The sequence below is a fragment of the Teleopsis dalmanni genome, chromosome 1 (genome assembly GCF_002237135.1).
Source record: "Teleopsis dalmanni isolate 2A chromosome 1, ASM223713v2, whole genome shotgun sequence".
NCBI classification, from domain to species: Eukaryota; Metazoa; Arthropoda; class Insecta; order Diptera; family Diopsidae; genus Teleopsis; species Teleopsis dalmanni.
Window position 1 is genome coordinate 19,890,732 of NC_051846.1, and position 13,431 is coordinate 19,904,162.

Genomic DNA, 13,431 nt, shown 5'->3' on the forward strand with positions numbered 1-13,431 from the left:
TCTTATATATTAGAGAATCTAATAATCTTATACATAGAGTAGTTTTTCAAGGATTTCAACTGCTTCTACAATACTTTTAGTATAATTGATTTTTTTATCTCTGAAATATTTTTCAAAAACCGACAAATGATTAATATTAGATGTTTTCAGCAAATGTGAGTTAGTTATTCCAATAAGTGATATATACGAGAGGTGGTTTTTGGAGTATCAACTACCAAAAATATTTCAGGTCATTTTATACTTGATAAAATTGATTTTTGTAGCGTTGAAATAGTTTTCAAAAACCAACAGATCCAACTACTCTCAACTGAAATCAGTATCTATACACGTTTCTGATTACAATTCTAAAAAATCTTCTTTAACTATCTTAACCAACTGTTCCGATGCCAGGCCACAATAAGGAGCAGTAGTAGAATTCTTGGGCAGCGCTTTTCCAAAGGTTCCGAAGAACTAACAGAAACTAGTATCAGAAGTCTCACAAAATTACTGAAACGGGAATATATATATATATATATATATATATATATATATGTCAAAGAAATATATATATTTGCATTAAGAATTTCTAGAAGGAGATATATAAGGTATCGCAATGCAGCAATCTACTCGTAGCTGTACATGCTGAATGACTCTTCAAGCTAACGTAGCTTATCTAATAATTTTTATGATGTGATTTCTGACTAATCCTTAAAATCTATGGAATTAATATTCTTCAGTCTACCTTCAATCTATTACCTTCAATCTATTAATATTCAATCTACCAACAATATCTATTTAAAATTTTTTACCAACACATAGCTATATTATTCTGAATGCTTTCTAGACCACAATTTTCAAAAATCTTTCATATCTTCATATCATATTATTTCCCAATAGAGAATTAAAATAATTATATCATATTAAATGTAGTGTACATTTGCTTTAACCGCGTTATACGACGGTTTAGAATCAATCACCATCAATTATAATATTAGCTACTTTATATCTTATTCACATGTTGTGAGTGTATCTTTGTGAGTCTAAAAGTGTGTTTCAGACTCTGATTTGTTTTTTCTTCTTTCTGCTTTTCCATAACTAGAAGCACTCTTTTATACCACATTGTTCTTATGAAACTATAAAGATCAACCAACAAAAAAGTCGTGTGAATGCCAATCAGAACTAGCTTTCGAGTCTGCAATTAAGTTGTGTTGTGTGAAACGAGTTAATATTGATAGTTAATGAACAGATTTGAAGAATAGGAAATTTGATAGAATAAAATATATAAATTTAAATTTATATAAATTTGATAGAAAATAAAATCCTTTACAAGAATTACGTGATTTGATCACTTAAATAATTCAAAAACGGTTTTAATTAAAAATTTTATATAGTATAACAAGAAATATAATTCGAGCAAAAAAAATTATGTTAATAATGAAATAATTCTTAAATCGAAAAAGAAACGCCTTCAATCAAATATATTCTTAGACTAACTTCACATCTGGTTCTAACCTATATTTGCAAGCACTTTTCATCTTTAATTTTATTAATATAATATCTTACGAAAACTCCAAAAATTTCGGAGATGACTTCTTAATGGGAAAAACGAAAAAAAATTGTAAGGAAAAGAAAGGTTATCAACCTGCGAAGTAAAAACTATCTCCTGTTTTAAAAAAAAGAAAAACAATGCCCAAATTTGCAAAATTATGTGAGTATCTTTGTATATATGGGGATCTTTGTAATATATCTTCTCCTCCTGCTTTGGTAATAATTTTATTTAACGCGTATTTTTAAAATGAATTTCAATTGCATACTTTTGAGTAAAAAAAAAATGCAACTTTATTTCAAATTACAATTGCATATTTTTAGGTTTAAAAAAAATCCAACCATGCAATAAGATATGTGTATTGCTATTCAATTTTTATATAAATATGCTTTCAATAATTAATTGTAACGAAAGGAGGAGGAGGACGAAATTTTTTTTATAATACAGAACTTTTAATTAAATATACAATAAATATTAGAACCGTATAAAAAAATGAGTAATTTGATCATATTAAAATATAAAAATTTTGACCGCTTCGAATATTATTAATTAAAAACTTTTTAGAAACAATGAATATATTTCAATACTGGCTTGACTAATTACTTTATTTTATTTAAAAGTTTTTAATTGTGTGGTATTGTTTGTTTTCAATTAAAAATTTATTTATTTATGTTTTACTTCCTTAACATATTTACGGTTAATATGCAAATAACTTGCTAATAACTGCAGCCCATGGCAACAATGTTCATTTTAGCTTTATAAAAGATATTTTATTTAATTTAATTTTAAATTCTTTATTAAATTATTACATAAATTGTTTATTCTACACTTTTTTGGTATCTTTAAAAGTTTTTATCTGATATACAAATTTTCTTCTGAGCACTTAAACTAAAGCAAATACTCGGTTTTTAGTTGACGAAATTTTATATCTTAAAAGGCTTTTATGGTTTATTTTATGTTAAATTTCTTTATTATTTAATTAAGTAAACACTTATTAGAATTCATTTATGTGAAAGTAATCAAATAAATTCTATTAAGCAAACTGAAATTATACTCTTACCTGAGTATCAAAGTAACGATGACATATTTAATAATAGATTGATAAATCATGCATTCTTGACGTTTGTCCACCACGTCTGCATCTATGGAAATAAAAGTTGCTCTTAATATATGATGTATATAAGTACAGATGCATGTCATATATGTAAATTGAAGTAATACAATAATAATGAAATGTAAAAAAAAATTTTAAAAAATTTACTTAAATTAAATTTTTATAAGTAATTGCTTTAAAATCGCATTGGTGCATTTTATTATCTTTTATAATAATAAACTTCGAATGGGTTTAAAATAATACAAAGTTCAATAGATTTTTTTAATAATAATAAATGCCTCACAATTATGTGTTTATGTTAAAAATACAATTTTAATTCTAAATTAAAAATAACTTAGCTTAATGAGTCAAATTTTGTTACACTTCTTTATGAGTCTATTCCAACAAAATATACAGACTAGGACTAAGAATAAGTGTTGAAGTACATTTCTCAGAAATTAACTTCTTAAAGTATTCTTTCTATAACTCCATAATTTCAGTCAAATATTTGATAACATCTCGCTAAAATCAAAACTCTACCACAAAAATGTCATGTAACATTTATAGATAAAAGTTGGCTCCATTTTTAATTCTGTAATAGAATTAGCAGAATTAAACATATTATATTATGATTTTAAAAATGTAGAAACAAATGTTATCTCTAATGTGGTTACAAATATAACACAATTGTGTGTCATCATCGGATAGATAACCTGGTCTGTCTCTCTGACTGATTTTGTCTTTTATTACATGGATTACAACCACCTCTAATATCGTTTCTCATATTACTTTGTAATATGCTTATGCTAATAAATATCTGATTTTAAATCCTAAGATTAACTGTCCACTTTTTAATACATAAAACTTACTGGATTAGCAAGACAAAATCGTCTGTCACAATTCTAAATAGGTTACTTAGTATGGACCTATTTAAAACACAAAGTAAATAAGTTCAAAATATATATTATGTCTATTGGAAATACAACTAGTAACTACTAACTAGATAGATAGATTAGTTCCATAGCCGCGTAGCAGTTAAAAATGTCATTATGTCTAAGAGAACCTAGGAAGACCTCTCAGAACTTTTAAACAAATTATAACATCCATTTAACAGTTTTACACTCTGATAGACCTATTTTATTAAGAGGTATCCAATGTTTTTCCCAAAACTATTTTAGATATTAAGGTCTATAGCATTTTAAAAACAACTCTAGAGACTCTGTAGATAACCTCCATGACAGACTTATTTTATTAAGAGTTATTCAATATTTATACCTAAAACTAATTTGGGTATCAAGGTCTATGGCATTTCAAGTACAATTCTGGAGACTCTGTAAACAATCTTCATGACAGATCTATTTTATTAAGAGGTATTCAATATTTATACCGAAAACTATTTTAGGTATCAAGGCCAATAGCATTTCAAAATAACTCTGGAGACTCTGTAGACAATCTTAAAACATAATTAACCCATAAGCAATATATAAACATATTTTCTTTAATTAATTTTGAAAAAAGTATTTATATTTCGCTTATTTTGAGAGTTCAGTTTCTTCATCTGACTCTCATTTGAACAAATTTGATTTGCAATTTTTAACCAAGGGATATGATTAGGCTTATCAATTGCCTTACTTCATATAGATTAGCTTATGAGGCTTAGTTCAGAGTCTCATAAGCTAAAATTTTAACTCATAGTTCTCAAATTAGTCTTTTTGAATAATAATTAATTAATTCCGAATTTTGAACTATAAACTAATTTTTATAAATAAAGGAAATAGTTCTCAAATTTTCCTCTTGTTGGATATATTGAACTCTTTAATAATATTGTAAGGGAATACAAAAATAGGCTGGGTATATTTTATTATACATTATATACATATAAATATAATATTGAACTATATTAAAATTCTCAGTTGTTTGAAGTATCACATACTATATTCTAATATATATCAGTTCTTTTCAACTTCGAGGACTTTATTGAAGAAATAATTTTACAAGGACTTACTTTCTAATTGTTTAAAAATTTAGAGAATGTATATGTGTATCTTTAAACTATAAATTTTGATAACAAGAGAGTACTATATATGACGAAATAAAAAATAACAGATTTAAAGTATTGAATACAATCGACAGATCACAACCAAAAATTTTATATAATATAACAATATATATTATATAATATAATATACAATAGTCGTGTTTTTTTTTAAACTCATAATGTGGCAACGCTTATGAGCTAATTTAGGTCGTGTGCGAGTTAGGCTAAGTTGCGTTCTAAATGAGGGAAATTCTAAGTTGTGCCCATAATGTAGTGATGTGTCGATACGTGTTGATAAATGACTAAATGTGTGCAGTGCAAAAAATCCCAAAAAATCTCCCATTTGGTTTAGCATCAACTTAGCCTAACTCGCACACGTCCTTAATACGAATTGATATAGTTCTATATGCGCTATCCTCCATACAAAACTTGATATCTTTTTCTATATGTGTGGAGGTAGTTCATGTGACTATGTACTATATATAGCGCTAAAAACAGAACACGACTAGTTTATATATAAAGAACAATATAACGTAATAAGAAACAAACCTAACAAAATTATTTATTAAAGTTGCTAAAAAATTTTATGACTGTTATAATAAAAACTAAAAAATTGTATTGAATTTAAAATAAAACTATGTAGAAAATTGTTAAAAAAATGTGTGTTTTTGTTTTTTTTTTACAATATTTTATTACTATTTATTTTTATTGTTAATTAAAAAATATCACACTGCAATTTATATATCTACGGTTTCTAACTTGCACCTTTAAAAGATAAGATTTTTCTAATCAAATAATAATGTTAATTTCACTCGTTAATAGTTTTTAATTATATTTATTTAACTTTGTATATATATATGACTATATATGTATATTATACAATAACAACTATTTACCTACTTTAAGTTTTTATAAATTATTTTAATCCTAGTCAATTCTATTGCTAAAAGCTATAAGATATTTCTTTTCTTTAATCAATTAATATAGAATTTATTTTCGAAACTGAACATACTCATTTTGTATAACAATTAAAATATTTATTATAAAATAAATTAACTTAAAAGTATATTGTGTGTACTTCAATATGTTAATTTTATACAAATAATATACATATATGTATATGTTAAAAAGAAATGAGTTAATTAAATAAGCTCCATTAATCAAATCATTTAAGAAAGGATCTTCGGTGGGAAGATCCTTCAAATCATAGCGAACAAGCAATGTTTCGCATTTATACTTATATATTTATATTTAATATAAATCTTTGAACATAAGTTAAATTAAAAAGTTAAACTTGTGTTTACAGTATTTAATAATCTGTTCAGAGATTTTATTTAAAATTTTGGCGTATGACAATTAAATTATTTTTAAAAAATTTTTGTTTTTATTAGTTAAATATATTTGTTTTAATAGTCCTTTAAATAGAAGGTAAATTACACTGTTTTGTATTATGTATTTATTATATATACAAGGCATAGAATATTTATTGGTTAGTGCTTTATATAAAAGTGCAGAATAATTACTATTATATATGTAAAAGAAAAATAAAATCTATGTAAACTTATATGTAAATTATAAATAACTTGTATTTATGTATGTCTATGTAGACAATATTAAACATAAAATATATTTATGAATAAAATTTAAAAAATAAAAACAAGTTTTTTAATTTAAAATAAATCAAATACCATACTTTAAGTTCGATTTCATTTATTTACTTATATCATAATATATTTAACATATACAGAGGTACTTAGCTACTTAGCTAGATACAATTACGAGAGAGTCTGCATTTAATGGTTTTATAAAGATGCAGTATGGATTGTAATTTTTCAGGTACACATTAACTTATCTAAGATGCTTATATTAAATTACTGATTATATTATTATTTGTTTGATATAGTAAATGATGATTCCAAGAATTATGAGGACCCCATAAAACAATTGAAATATTGATACAAAATATTAAACAATATACTCAATATAATTAATGTATCAATATCAATCAATATAAAAACGATATAAAAATCTAAAAGTTTTGACAGATAAGTAAGTGTGCACAATAACGGACCAAAACTTTCTGATAAAATCTAAATAACAAAATATTACTTACTTACTTAACTGGCCATAACAATCCATTACCGTATTTCGGCTTGACTTAGCAGTCCTCTCCAGGCGCGCTTTCCCCACTCTCATACATCAAATGCAGTTAACTCTTCTTCAACTTGATAACTCCATCTTAGACACGATTTATCTCTACGATTTCATCCTCCAAGTGACACATCAAATACCTTTTTTTACTGCAGGATCTTTATCAATTTTCTCGACATAGCTCAACAGCGAAGCCGCTGGATGTGAATTCGCTGCATTATAACAATGCCGTGATAAAGCTCGTACAGCTCATGGTTCATTCAAAGATCTCACGAATTTTTTTTTTCTCTAAAACTTCTGGCGCTGCTTTATACATTCGTGACAACGTCCATGCTTCAGCGGTAATTGTCGCAAACTCGTAGATAAGCAAAGATCTTACAAAGAACTAAAACTTTTCTTTCGAAAACTCCCAACGCTACTTCATCATTCTCTGATAACATCCATGCTTCTGTGCCATACAGATGAGCTACTTATAGAGTGTAAGGTTTGTCTGTCGTGAGATTGGGGTAACTTTCCAATTCCAAACTTTTCTTTCGTAAACTCCCAACACTACTTCATCATTCTCTGATAGCAACCATGCTTCTGTGCCATACATATGAGCTACTTATAGAGTGTAAGGTTTGTCTGTCGTGAGATTGGGGTAACTTTCCAATTCCAATTTCCTACTAAGCCCATAGTATGTTAGCACCTATTGACAATATTCATTCTTCATCTAATCTCTAGGCTGATTTGGTTCTTGCTTGTTAAAGCGGAGCCTAGATATATAAAATCCTTTACAGATTCCAAGGTATAGTCGTTAGCTACTATCTCGCCAGCTACTAAGTTACTTTAAAGAAAATCCAAATATAGTCTAAGAAAAAATATTTCACCAAGAAATTTTTAAAACAATTACTGAAGAAACATGATTATAAAATTCAATTATTTAATTTTATTAGATGAGATATAAGAAAGTGAGCCTTCTATTAATAATTAATAAACTTTAATGTGTCAAATAAATGGTGCAGTTATTATAAAAGTTTATGCTTATAGCTAAAACTTTATACATACATATATATATATATATATTAAGAAGTATTATATGAAAAATTCTCTTCTGTTCACACAAATAATTTTGATAGAATTTTGTAAATAGAATTTTTATTATTCCGAAATATTTTATAGATTATTTTCTTATATTAATACGAATAATATTAAATTTTTTTTTTAACAATATAATGAATTAACTACACATTGAGTAAAAAACAAATCAACAAATCTAATGGATATAAACAGTTTAAGAATATTATACCAAAAATTTTAAATACCTGTAAAATTATATATATATATTTATATGTGCAATACATACGGTATATAGTTTATAATGTCATAAACGTATTATTCTATTCTTTTGTTCGAAGGGATATTTTTAAATAATTTTTTGCTATTAATTTTGTACAGTGTATATAATTGCTGATATGATTTTATAAAAATTCCCAAAACAAAGGAAATCAGTGTTGCTGCTTGCTCGAAGGAAGATGTTATATGCAATAGTAGTAGCAATAGAGTAATATATACACAGAGCTCACATATATAAAGTTTAGAAGAAACAACAAACGCTTGGTATAAAATATATTAATTTAATTTAATTAAATAATAATAATTCCATACTATTTTTTTTTTTAAGTTTTACAAATCTTTGGTCGCATGTTATTATATTATGCTGTTTAGGCCACTACTTTTTTAGTTCATAGGCAACCCAGTTTGTCTTGTTCTTTTGTGTGCTAACAACAACGTGTGTTGACTACAAAGCCTAGCACATGTTTTAAAAATTAGTAAATAAAGCCAATTTTAAAATTTTATTTTAATATATTGGCAAAATAAATTAAATAATCATGGCTGATAAAGTTTTTCATCGACCGGGGCCCTTAAAGCAAACTAATAAGGCGCATAAAACAGGAAGGCATCGTTCTAAAGGCGCTATTGATAATGCACAGAAAGGTAATTCTATATGTGAATATGCGTAATTCTGTTATTATAAATATTTAACAATTACTCTACTCTTAATGCCATAGGAAAAGTTTCCTTAAAAGTAGTATCCCATAAACACAAACAACAACAGCGAAAAGAACAGCGTCGCAATCAATTGAATCAAGTACGTAAATACTGGCTCAGAAGCCCATAACTTAAATTAAACAAACCAAATTTATTTACAGCTACGTAAGAATAAACGAGAAGAATCTTTTGCAATAAAACGTCAATTGGGTGGTCAAAATACAGCACCATTTCTTGTTTGCATACTGCCGATGCACAAACAAATAGATCCAAGATCTGCGCTGGCCATACTGGAGAATTGTGATGAAGAAGCAGTTGTGGATCGTTCACTTGCAGGTGTTACTTATATAAATTTACCACGTTTCAAACAACGTTTTGCATTCATAGTACCGCCGGTTGGGCGAGGTAATGAAGTTGCTGTATTGGATTATCTTAAAGTATGTGATACAACGTTACTATTAACATCTGCTGCAATGGGTGAAGATGATGTCTTCGATAAATGGGGACATCGTATTTATAACATGATTTCAGCACAAGGTATACCAACACCTATTGTAGCTTTAATGGATTTAGAATCGGTTAATCCAAAAAGGCGTGCAAACTCTAAAGCTGCTGCATATAAATTTTTATCCAAACTATTGCCAGCGGAAAAAATAATGCAATTAGATACAAATGCTGAAGGTATTATTTTTTTGAAATATTTTATTTTATTTCTATTAATTAATATAATTAAAACATTTTCCAAACATAGGTCTTAATGTCATGCGTCGTGTTGGTGCTCAAAAGAAAAATGTGCTCTACAATAAAAATAATAGACCACACCTTTTCGGCGATAAGGTAGAGTTTATACCGAATAGTAATCCAACTCATGAGTTTGGCACACTAAAAGTAACTGGTTTCCTACGCGGCACGCCATTAGATGTGAACGGCTTAGTGCATATACCTGGTTTAGGTGATTTTCAAATGTCACAAATAGATGCACCACAAGATCCCTACAAATTGGATAAAAGTAGAAATGCTGAAATGTCTACGGATGAAGTGCGCAACTTATGTAAAGCTGATCCTACAAAGCAAACTTCTCTACAAAGTGAAAATATACCGGATCCAATGGATGCAGAACAAACATGGCCAACGGAAGAAGAAATACAAGAAGCACAGAAAGAAGCAAAGAAAACAAAACTCATAAAACGTGTGCCCAAAGGTTATAGCGCATATCAAGCTGCGTGGATACCTGATGTTGAAACTGTTGAGGATGATCAAAGTATTGCTGAGGATGACGACGATATGGATGACGATGATGATGATGATGAAAACGAAGATGAAGATGATGAGTTTATGTCATGTGATGATAAATCATTTGATGATGAAGTTGAAAAACCTGATTCGGACACTGAAGAATATGTTGAAACTGCTTCTGTATCTGATGTAGCTATAAATGACGAAAAATATGATTTACAAATGGATTTCCATGAGGAAAGAGATACTATGAAGAAAATTAAAGAAGCACGTGTAGATGAATTGTGGCCTGATGAAATTGATACACCATTGGATGTTGCAGCTAGAGATCGTTTTCAAAAGTTCAGAGGACTGGAATCTTTCAGGTATGTTAAAAATTTTATTTTAATAGTTTCGACACCACGACGAGGTGTGTTCTAAAGTAAATAGTTTTTTTTGGAAATAAATATTTCAGTATGTAATTTGGATCTTACCCTTTTGTCAGTCAAAATTTCATAATATTTAATGAAAGTGGAGATAATACAGCTGAAGTCACAGTTCTTTAGTAAGAGTTATGAATGGTTTTTACATTTACAAACGATTTTCTATCATCAGCAAATGTGTTTGCTTCATAAGGAAAAATTTGCACAGTACCAACTTAGGTGAATACTTAAAGGGATTGAAAGTTAAATGAAATTTTTTCCCAAAAAGCTGGTGACAAGTCTCGATTAAGGAACTCAATTTTTGATATTCAGTCAACTTGAGCGGACTGAATCGATCAAAGTACGATATTTTTGATGTGCTTAATTCTAAATAGATCAATTTTAATAAGGATTTGGAAAATCTCTGATGAATTCAAGTATAATTTTGTTAAAAACTGAGCTTAAAACTGATTTCTGTTAGCCAAAATCCATTCCTGTCCTCACCATTTCTCGCAATAAATTCACTTCTATTTCATCCAAAGCTCTTGAAATTTTCACAGTACGGCGTTTATATTTTGATAGGCCAAAATGCGTTTTAATCTTCACAATTTCATCCAAATGACTCGTTCTTTTCATCCAAATGACTCGAAATTTTGAGAGTCTATCAGTGTTGGATGCAAATGTTAAATGTAATAAACAGTTGATTGGTATATTTGTACCACTGACTAGAAACACCTGTTTACTTTGGACTCTATCTTGTATAAAAGCAAATTGATATAGTATTATTATCAATATATATTTATTTATATTAGTTTTTTATTATTATTATTATATATATATGTATTATTGTAAATATTTAACTACAGAACATCACCTTGGGATACAAAAGAAAATCTACCCAGTGATTATGCACGCATTTATCAATTCAAGAACTTCGATCGCACTAAGAGACGTATTATCACAGAAGCCAAAGAAATTGATGGCGTTTTGGTAGGTTCTCAATTCAATTATTATTAAATAAATAAAAAATATTTTTATTATTTATACAAATAGCCTGGCTGGTATATAACAATACATATCATTAATGTACCAGCAACAAAATGGTTCGCTTATAAATCTGCACAACTCACCAATAATGTCATTGTCTATGGCATGTTACCACATGAACATCAAATGTCAATCATGAATGTTGTGCTCAAACGTTTACCCGACTCAGAAGTGCCAATAAAATCAAAAGAAAGAATTATTATACAATGTGGTTATCGTCGCTTTGTGGTTAATCCCACTTACAGCCAACACACTAACGGAGATAAACACAAGGTTTGTTCATAATCATTGTATGAAAAAAACAACTATAACTATTTCTTCTGTTTTTTTTTAGTTTGAACGTTATTTCCGACCACACGAAACAGTTTGTGCTACATTCTTTGCTCCTATACAGTTTCCACCAGTACCAGTGCTTGCATTTAAAGAAAATCCTGATACCACCCTGGCACTGGTTGCGAGGGGTTGTGTGATTAATTGTAATCCTGACCGTATTATACTTAAGCGAGTTGTACTAAGTGGTCATCCTATGCGCATTAATCGTAAATCCGCGACAATACGTTATATGTTCTTCAATAAGGAAGATGTAGAATACTTTAAACCAGTAAAACTACGTACAAAATGTGGTCGTTTAGGACATATTAAGGAATCTTTAGGTACACATGGTCACATGAAATGCTATTTCGATGGACAGCTACGTTCGCAGGACACAGTCTTTATGTATCTTTACAAACGAGTTTATCCTAAGTGGACCTATGAAGAATGCCTAATTAGATGCGAAGAAAATAATCAAAGATCGGAGTTAATGATGGATATGTGATATCAATAGTTATTCATTTAAAAATAAAGATTGACTCGTTATTTGTTGAAAATTAAGAATGCAATAATGAAAAAGATATTACAAAAAATTAATGCTAATGGTTTTTTGATTGAAGTTATAATAGTGTTCGCATTGCATTTTAGAAAATTAACACAACTTTTTTTTAAATTAATATTTAAAAGTTAAATTCATTTTATAAAACAAATGTTGTTACATTAAATATGTCATAATTAGTACTTTTTGTAACATTAGTCTGGCTGGTTACAATTTAGAAAACAATTTAAAAGATAAATATTTATATTAAAGATTTGTATTTATTACTTATTTAAGATTTTTTTTAAATTACGTCCTTGCAAGATCTTTGTTAACAAAACATTAGCCTAAGTCTAATAACAAATTAAAATTAAAAGAAATTTTACTAATTTTACGTCCTCCATCTACTAATGAAATCATTTATAATAGGCGCTACTCTTTCGGGATTATTTAAATGCACATGATGTGTGCCCTCCACTTCATGATATTCGAATAGAGGATTCTGCTTTAATATTTCAAGTGTATCGTCATAGTTCTCCTTTGGCTCGTAATATGGACCTCCTAATGCTTTAATAAATAAATGTGGACATTTTATACGCTTCGCCATCTCGAATGGGACTTCCCGCGAGAATGGATAAAACATCGAACTTTTCAAACGACTATCGCGCGCAAAATAATACTTATGAGGCTCATGTTGTGATGGTTTTGAATTCCTTTGAAGTAAGTACTGACATGACTCTACTGAAACAGATTTCTCAGTGCCGATATGTAGACGTTCGACAAGTTGTTCCCATTCGTAACAAGGGGGTTCTGATTTACTACGCATACGTTTTTCCATTTTAATAAAATCTTCTAAACGTGTTGAAATTGAATCAACAATTTTGTCGGGATTTCTTGTAATTGGCTTTAAGACATCTAATCCAACGAACATATCAACTTTATCAGGAAATAAAGCACTAAAAACGAAACCATTTATAGAGCTCATAGAATGAGTTATCATTGATATTTTATCCCATTTAAACTCTTCCATTAGACGCCTTAACAGTACAACATAATCGA

The 13,431-nt window shown here is 28.1% G+C and overlaps 2 protein-coding genes across 2 annotated transcripts; one reads left to right on the top strand and one right to left on the bottom strand.

Moving 5' to 3' along the window:
• Nucleotides 1-8,565: 8,565 nt before the first annotated feature.
• Nucleotides 8,566-12,494, top strand: LOC119667914 (pre-rRNA-processing protein TSR1 homolog). Its single transcript, XM_038077266.1, has 7 exons — nt 8,566-8,784; nt 8,859-8,938; nt 9,000-9,519; nt 9,590-10,439; nt 11,342-11,465; nt 11,529-11,795; nt 11,857-12,494. Exons 1-7 carry the CDS (start codon nt 8,679-8,681, stop codon nt 12,337-12,339), a joined length of 2,430 nt encoding a protein of 809 aa, XP_037933194.1. The 5' UTR covers nt 8,566-8,678; the 3' UTR covers nt 12,340-12,494.
• A 139-nt stretch (nt 12,495-12,633) lies between these two features.
• Nucleotides 12,634-13,426, bottom strand: LOC119677824 (probable serine hydrolase; the record flags this gene model as incomplete). The annotated part of the gene is made up of 1 exon (XM_038089361.1): nt 12,634-13,426. A coding segment is annotated over one exon (663 nt), but the record flags the coding sequence as incomplete, so codon positions are not given.
• Between the last annotated feature and the right edge of the window lie 5 nt (nt 13,427-13,431).

Coding starts and splice junctions, on each gene's coding strand:
- LOC119667914 (XM_038077266.1), top strand. CDS start 8,679: ATGGCTGATAAAGTTTTTCATCGACCGGGGCCCTTAAAGCAAACTAAT. Junction 8,785..8,858: donor TATTGATAATGCACAGAAAG/GTAATTCTATAT, acceptor TTAATGCCATAG/GAAAAGTTTCCTTAAAAGTA. Junction 10,440..11,341: donor AGAGGACTGGAATCTTTCAG/GTATGTTAAAAA, acceptor ATTTAACTACAG/AACATCACCTTGGGATACAA.